The 8,762-nt window shown below is 39.9% G+C and overlaps 1 protein-coding gene across 14 annotated transcripts; it reads right to left on the reverse strand.

Moving 5' to 3' along the window:
• Positions 1 to 305: 305 nt before the first annotated feature.
• On the reverse strand, positions 306 to 5,436 carry LOC100192854 (uncharacterized). Of its 14 annotated transcripts, none has more exons than XM_035958985.1 (6): positions 5,161 to 5,436; positions 3,819 to 3,863; positions 2,188 to 2,244; positions 2,044 to 2,102; positions 1,522 to 1,614; positions 306 to 876 (listed from the first exon to the last, which is right to left on the reverse strand). In XM_035958985.1, the coding sequence occupies exons 1-6, from the start codon at positions 5,345 to 5,347 to the stop codon at positions 850 to 852; spliced, it is 468 nt and encodes a 155-aa protein (XP_035814878.1). In that variant the 5' UTR covers positions 5,348 to 5,436; the 3' UTR covers positions 306 to 849. The 14 variants fall into 14 exon arrangements, 6 of the variants coding, with proteins under 6 accessions (XP_035814878.1, XP_035814880.1, XP_035814879.1 ...); XM_035958987.1 differs by having other exon boundaries at positions 1,522 to 1,625; positions 2,188 to 2,254; positions 5,161 to 5,347; XR_004849392.1 differs by lacking the exon at positions 3,819 to 3,863 and having other exon boundaries at positions 2,188 to 2,254; positions 5,161 to 5,432.
• Positions 5,437 to 8,762: the final 3,326 nt, after the last annotated feature.

An 8,762-nucleotide genomic window follows, 5' to 3' on the forward strand; every position in this document is an offset into this window, starting at 1 on the left:
AAAACCTTTATGACTAAAATATTTGTCATAGATTCGATGACGTGGCAAGTCACGTGGCAGATGACGTGCCAAAATTATTGTGACGAATAATTTTGTCACAAATTGGAAGGTGTCGGCCACTTACGTGACAATGCATTTGTGACAAAAAATTTCATTATAAAATGTGATGACGTGTCAAGTGATGTGGCAAAGCATTTGTGACAAAAACAATCGTCATCGCAAGGAACACATCATATGCATTCATATCGTCATAGAATATTACACATCACAACAAAAATATCATATGAATTTGTTCAACACAAATATTTCATCTAGCAGAGAATAATATAACTTTAAAACATATATCTGCAAATCCTTTAACTTAAAATCCAAAACAAATCCAATAACTTCAACTCAAAGTATTAAACATTAAGCATAATTTAAAATGATCCGATAACTTCAAATCTAGAGCTACTATTGCTAGCCACTATAGCAGCCATAAGGCTGCAGGTCCTATAGTGGTCAACCAGACTTAAGATGGAGGCACTTGGCCTCGATTGAAGCTTAATAGTAGACGAAGGAGGTTGTTATTTTCTTCCATCGACCTCTTCATACTATCAGTGGTCTCCTGAGATGCTTGTGCTTAAGCCTTCAAGGTTTCCACTTCTTCCTGAAGGCCATCTTTTTCTTGCTTCTCGATCTCTAGTTCATCCTGAAGTTGTTGAGCCATTGCCGAAACAGTTGTTGTGGAGCTTTTCTTGGAGGCAGACTGAAGACCAACATTGTGTAGGAACACACTGGAGCCCAGTAGCACATTAGAAACAACTTCTGTAGGAGATTTTGGTTGTTGTCCATCCTGAAATGGTGCTGCTACCATTTCTTCCATGTTAAATTGTGCTTTGGTATACAGAAACAGAAACAGAGATGTTAGAGTCGATTACTGCATATCTAAATGCTTTAGCAAGCTATACATATATTTAAATGCTAGAGAGATGTTAGAGTCGATTACATAAATAGAGATGTTAGAGTCGAAAACATAAATAGAAAAACAACAAGCTATACATTATCTGTTATTATTGTTCTGTCTATTCAGTACTTGATGAATATGTAAATGGACTTTTTAGAGAAAGAGCATGAGGAGCTGCACAATGCTCAAATAAGGAGGATTAGGATACTTGTAGGTAACGTAGCTACAACCTAAAATATTATAGTTTGGTGGATGAACTGTTAGTCAACTATTAACACTACAATATAAATTATTTAGGAGACATGATCTCTGATTAATGGAGGCAAGCACACGTAATAACCACCTCTTTAAATGGTTATGGGTGTTCATTTGCAGCATTACACATTCATAGATTATTCAACTATGCACATAAAATAAAGGTTGTTTCATAATCAAGAAATGTAAGTGAACACAAATGAAACAACCTGGGGCAACTATATGAGGTAACAGAGATGATAAACTGACTATATTGGCAATATTACACATTCACGTATCATTCAACTATGTAGATAAGTAAACAATGGTTATTTTCTTACCAATATAATAGCCTTTGCAATGTAGGACTGAGAGCATGTGCATTGTTGATATTGTACATTTTTACGATTAAGTTTGTTCTTCACACAACTTTCCTGTGTATCAACTAAGCATGTAAAAATAATATAGACTTAGAATAAGTAGCTGGAGTAAGAAAAAACAAACATATGATGTGGCAACAGAGTAAGTAATCATGTCAGACATAGGGTTATGCAGAAGACACCATTCTAGATCATGCCACACGGCTACAAACGTGAATACCACCCAGATACTTAGTAGCTTTCTTTGAGAAACACCAAGAGGAATGTATAATTACATGTAACAAGAGTGGTCGATCAAACAAAGCAACACAGACTAACAAGCAAAGAATCGTGAAGCTATAAATAGACATAACAGACCAACAAATTTAACAAGCAAGACATAATACAAACATTTTTCATACATATATGTGGCCACTATTTTCAATATAAATTCAGTTTTGGTGTGCTGTTCTCTTATTAAAGTTGTTCAGAGAGTGCACAGACCTTGAAATCAAGCTTGATAACTGCTTCCGACAGGAGAAAGCTTTGAAGAGAAAGACAAACTATGAAGAGAGCAAGAAATTTAAAGACCAGTTGCAGGCTTACAAAAAAGAAATTGCAGAGAAAAAACAAGGAATAAGAACTTACAAAACGTGAATACCACCCTCTCATGCAAACTTAGCAGCTTGAATACGTGGCTCTGGCCTTTTGTTCCCTTCAGTGATTTATCTTACACAATTAGTGTCAAATATAAATAATTATAATTGTATAGACACAGACTATTTTTATAAGAGTAATGTTGCATATAACTAAACATTAGTTGTGATAAAACATAATACAACATATGAATAATTGAGTTCAAATTGAAGTTGTACACAAATGGGGTAAGTATAGGTTCTCAATATATATTTGTGACTCGCCAAAATCATTCATGATATTATCCTAGTAATGATAGATATCGCAGTCCAAAAAGTTAAGGTGCCCACTTGCCTTGATTCCAGTGTGGTTATCACCCTCCTCCTGTATCTGGGAAGTAGGTTGTGCAACAATATCCATGTTTTGGATGGGCTCATGGTTTGTGGTAGTACTGGAACTAGGTTGGGTAGGAACAATAAGGTTGTGGGTCAAATCATGGTTTGTGGCAGCACTTGAACTGGGCTATGTAGAAACATTTAGGCTATGGGTAGACTCTTGGTTTACTTCAATAACTCTTTGTCTAGTGACTCTAACTGGTCGTTCCTGCACAGGTGCCATAATTCTTTTATTTCCTCTTGTTACTTTTGTTGACATCTATTCACCGTCATTGGAGATGTGGGTAAGGACACCCTTACGGGCTTGGAATTCCAAAATATATGTACAACACAATAAGCATCAATTATATTCAGTACGAGGGTCTTCGGTACATTTAAAATGTAAATTAATAAATGAAAAATGTATCGAACACAATAAAGAAGATAATGTAATGCATCAATTATATTCAACACTTGATATCTTGTGTCAATTTCTTGGTTGGTCCAAAACGTTATATATAGAAGGATAAAGTTCTCCACCCAATGTTATAAACTCCTAAACTTGGATTAACACCACCCAATGTTAAAAAAACATCATGTCTGGTTTGACAATGAATAAAATCGGCCTAGCTATGCCCAATTGAAAAACTGTATTCTAAAATAGTGAGCATTTGCAATTGGCGCATATAGCCAAGAGAAATAAAGCTACAAGCAACCTTATTAGCAGGAAATGCAGGGAACAGTAGACACACAAGCAACATCTTAACCGATCACACCATGGTAGTACGCAAGCAGCTAGATACTAAAATATCTAGAAGTTTCTAGTATATACGTGACATGAGCAGCTGCAATCTACATCATGAATCTACCTAGATCCAAAGCTTATGGAGGTTCGAGGTTGGGCATGAAGCAGTTAGCGTGGAGAAGTCGCCGTGTGTACGCCAACGACAGCGAGCACCTTCTCCCTGTCGTTGGTGGATAATGTGTCGAGTGAGGACGCCGCTGAAGGCTCAGAGCGAGCCATTCGTGCGACCACAGTGGAAGGCAACAGTAGGCGGAGGTTGCGGTAGGGGATGACAGAAGCTGCTAGTGGAGACAGTGAAGGCAAAGGAGGCGGCGCTGCAATGGCGAGGACGAGTCAGGTGATAGAGAAGAGGAGGTGACAGATCTCGTGAGTTGCCATGGCCATGAAGGAGAAAATGCTTCCCAAACCTAGATCCCACTGCTTCACGAAGTGACGAACAGAGAGGAGCAACTAAACAAAATTACCTTCGGAATTTCGTGGGGAGGTCACCGGATCACGGCAGCCGACTGCTATGAGGGAGGGTGAGGAAGAGAGGTTAGGTGAAGAAGATAGGTATTAAATAGCTTCTGATGCAACTAATAAATAGCAATGATTTTGCTGCCGATGCAACTCAGTTTTGTGTCTGAACAGAGCTTCTAATGCAGAGCTTCCGATGCAGCTAAGTTTTGTGTCTACCAAAATGTTTGAATCAATTCTATTTCATTATGTTTGTCATATGGGCATCTCATATCTGTAAGGATATGATGAGTATTACACCAATTTAAATTGTGTGATGCGTACTCTACCAATTGTAAAAGTTCAATAGAAAATAGGTGAGCATGGCAGGTTGTTTGTTGTCTTTTTTCTAATCATGGATATTTTCTTCCATTCTGTTCAGCCAACCTTGGTTTTAGAAAACTTTATACCACTAATGAAAATTATGCTCATTGCTAGCCGATCAAGTGTAAGAGAATCTCAGGTAGACTTCCAAACATTATGTGATAATTCAAATCAATTAATACATATCATTTTAGACCCAGTGATCCCATCATACCAAACAGATCATAAAAACTACAAATGCTGAAGGAGTAAAGGATGATGAAAACTGAGGCTCTGATAAATAATCAAATGGTGTAATGTACAAAGAATTACTACAAACACAAAGCATGCCATCAGTTGTAGTTTTAGGGCTGCAAATATGTAAGGTAGACTTTACCCTCTCCAAATGGTGTAATGTACATATGAATACTGCAAATCTAAAAATCTGTAAGCGTGTCATCTAGTTTTATCTTCTACTCACCTTGCTTTTCTGATTTATTAGTGTTAAGAATTTCAACATTGATTATATTCTATTATTGTTAGCTAAAGTGAGACCAGAGACTTATGTTTTTGGCTTAAGTTTAGTAGTGATCACTTTCCTATATGAGGCTTCAGGCCATTCGTCATTCGCTTTTACAATAGACTTGGAAATACCGTACAATCTGCCTCATATCAGTCTCAGTGTGCTACAAACAATTCAGAAACTGCATTGTTCATATTCATTTGTACCCTGAAACTATTGCATCAATCTTATAATAAATGACAATCTTGCATTCCTAAGACAATTCAGAAGTACGTGCCTCTTATTGGAGTACCATAAAGCACACGCTACAAATAAACTATCCAATACAACCTTTGCACATGACTGCTTGAATGGCCGATTAGCCAGATATGCAAGACATGGAGCAGTCAGCCCTTTGATAGCTCACTACAGGAAGCGACTTTGTCGAGGAGATAGAAAAGGGACGAAACTTGGAGCTATCAAATCCGAGAGTGATTGGAATTTACCTGGGGTTTCCCTTGTGCATCGTTGCCCCTTCCTCCCTGGAGGCATTTGCGCCAAATCGGATGGAGAGGCTGAAGGACTGGAGGCTACGAATCCGCTAGTGCCAAGGATGGGAAGGTGAATTAGGCACGGCAAGGAACTGATTTGGCACTGGTGATTGGTGGAGGATTTATCGGATCTCATAAACATGGAGGGGGGTTGCTGCCGTTACCATTTTTGGTGGAAAGGCTGCTGCCATTTTTTTAGGGGCGACTAAATGATTTTTTTCCTCTTCCACACATTCTATTATCTTTTTGTAAGGAATGCAAGGCAAAGGCCTAGTAGTATAATGACACAACTATCGAGAGCAGTTAGTTATTAAGTGTTTTGTTTTAGTAACTAAAGGTAGTTTATGTGTATGAATGACTATTACGACGAATGAGGTTTCATACAACTGTCACAATTATGGTGTACAAGAAGCTATGACGATTTATTCTTATGACGAACCCATATTATCATAGATCATCGTCACAAAAAGTATCTTAAAATGGGTTATGACAGTTTTAATGACAGTGGTTATTTTTTTGTCATTAAACTTAGATGTCTCATAGAAATCGTCATAAATAAAGCGATTTAATGATGATTCTCACTCGTGTCATAGCATATTCGTCACAGAAGGTCACATTTGTTGTAGTGATGCGAGGCAACCCCGAAGGCATTGTTGAATGGATAAGTGGAGAAGCCGAGACCTTCGAAGAAATTTTGAGTGATCGCGGGGATGTTTGCGTGTTTTCCGGTGCACGGGGAATTTCAGCTATCTTGGAGAAGGCGGGAGGTGATCACATCAAACCATGGCTCAGGCCGAAGCTGCCCTCTCCGTAGATGATACGAATGATCCTTCAGCTGAAGCGACCTTGATGGGCGGAAAATTTTACAGTGATGTCTGGGTGAATGGTGGCCGAGAGATGGCCCATGAAATTATAAAGAAAAGTGAAAAGGATACCCATGACGCCTGAGCAGAAGCAAGGCGAGCTGAAGAAGCTGCAGAACGCGAAAAACGTATAGGTATTGCTTTTTGGCTTTTAGCTTCGGCATTTTTTGTGGCTTCGGATTGATTAACTTTTCCTACTTTAGCTGAATTATCTCCGCCGCCGAAACCGTTCGATCCCCTAGCGGATCCAGAAATGAAGGAGGCGGTGGACATTATAAACATGGCTGAATCCATTGTTGATGAAGTTGTTAACAAATTACTGCACGAAGTTGCAGAGAAAGTCCTTAAAGAGGAATAGCACTTATTGTAAAAACATTTTTGAGATGGTCAACGTATAAGACACTAGAGTGGACATTGTACTTTTATTGTAACAAGAATGTAATATTTGATGTGTGTAGCTTTGAATCGAATATGTAAATTATTGTAATTCATTTCTTTGCGATGCATGAAACTTTACATACATACCGTTTTTGAGCCTTCGACGAAAAAACACCTTCCCTTCTTTTCATGCTTCGTAAAGAAAAAAATTCATGCTTCGTAAAAATATCCATGCTTCGCAAAGAGGGATCCCTTCTTTTGTGACAAGGCTGATGAAGCTGTATTTCCCTGAAGCTTACTTCGTGCCTTAGCACATTTTCATTTTTACGAAGCATTCGCCGAAGATCAGCTTCGTATTCGATTCTCGTGTCATTGATGCGATATGATGTATGATGTGATGCTATGCGAAATGATGTGATGATATGATGCAAAATGATACTGATGCCGAAGACACACACACCCACACGAATACACAAGCTCTGCATCCCCTTAGGAACGACTTTTGAGCTTCTTCACCATTTATTTTTCGGTGTTCACCGTTTATTTTTCGGTGTAAGTTCTACATCCCCTTAGGAACGACTTTTGAACTTCTTCGCTTTCTATTTCGGTGGTATAAGTTCTGCATCCCCTTAGGAACGACTTTGGAACTTCTTCGCCTTATATTTCGGTGGTATTTGGCTCTGCATTCCCTTTGGAACGACTTTTGAGCAGAAAACTTACACTGCGCTTCCTTAGGAACGACTTTCTGTAGCTTCAGCAATTTTAGCTCTGCATTCCCTTAGGAACAACTTTTGAGCTTCGTAACTTACTGCGTTCGCTTGGAAACGACTTTTTGTAGCTTCGTAATTTTAGCTCTGCATTCCCTTAGGAACAACTTTTGAGCTTCGTAACTTTTGAGCTTCGTAAATCTGTGAAGAGGATATATTCTATTCTGATAGAAGCAAAATCATTACAAGAAATTAAAACTAAATTTACATTGCTTGTTCCTTATTAAAAAGTAAAATGGCATAGAACATAAAAGTATTTCAGAGGCAGGATATCGTTTAGTATATGTGCTTTGATTCTGGCACAGTACTGTTGACTGTACGAGCTTTGGATTCCTCTCTGAATTCACGTTGCTGTTGAGAGTGCTGGCACCCTTCTGGCTACTGGCTTCGGGAATAAGTAGGTTGCAGTGGTGGTGGCGGTGGGAGCTGAGGCCAAGAAGCCTGTGAATGGCTTGCCGAAGCAACAGAAGCTGCAGGATGATTGCCCACATATTCTGGTATGTAGGGAGAGTGGTACGAAGCAGTATGTAAGACTTGCTTCGGCTGATTCTGCCGAGCTTCTGCTTCGGCAATCTCTTTTTGCTTTAGAATAGTGATCTAGAAGGCTCTTGTAGTGTGGCCTTTGTCCTCACCACAGAATAAGCAATAAATTTTTCTGGGCTGATCCCCATATCTTCCTCTGAAGCCCCTGCCGCCTCTGCCCCTTGGAGCTGGTGGCCTGAAGGAGCTTTGCTGCTGTCCCGAAGACTGTGAGGTGTGTTGTGACCTCTGAGGCTGGCTTCCTTTGTCGTCATTCTGACTGGAGCTGTGGATTGATCTGACATGCCTAGGGTGGATTCTTCCTCCGAAGCCCCTAGTCATCTCAGAAAATCTGTAAGCTTCTCCCCTTCTTTGTCGGAAGTCATTGTCAGTCCGGATGTACCCATCCATCTTCTGAAGCAGCTTCTCCAGAGTTTGGGGAGGTTTTCTAGCGAAATATTGAGCCGTGGGTCCTGGCCGAAGACCCTTGATCATGGCCTCAATGACAATTTCATTGGGCACTGTGGGCGCTTGTGCTCTCAGTCGCAAGAACCTTCGAACATACGCCTGAAGGTATTCCACATGGTCTTGTGTGCACTAGAACAAGGCCTGAGCTGTGACTGGCTTCGTCTGAAAGCCTTGAAAACTGGTAACCAGCATGTCCTTGAGCTTCTGCCACGACGTGATTGTCCCTGGCCGAAGGGAAGAATACCATGTCTGGGCCACGTTTTGGACTGCCATGACAAAGGACTTTGCCATGACAGCTGCATTACCTCCGTATGAGGATATTGTTGCCTCATAGCTCATCAAGAATTGCTTTGGGTCCGAGTGCCCATCATATATGGGTAGCTAGGGTGGTTTGTAGGATTGTGGCCATGGGATAGCCTGCAATTCTACTGCCAGGGGAGAAGCATCATCAAAAGTAATGGTACCATGATTAAAATCATCGTACCATTCATCTTCGTTGAATGAGTGAAAGGGAAATAGGCTTACACCTTTTCCTAGTTGATTTTGGTGGTTGAATTGCCCA

The sequence above is a fragment of the Zea mays genome, chromosome 5, assembly GCF_902167145.1.
Source record: "Zea mays cultivar B73 chromosome 5, Zm-B73-REFERENCE-NAM-5.0, whole genome shotgun sequence".
In the NCBI taxonomy this organism is placed as follows: Eukaryota; Viridiplantae; Streptophyta; class Magnoliopsida; order Poales; family Poaceae; genus Zea; species Zea mays.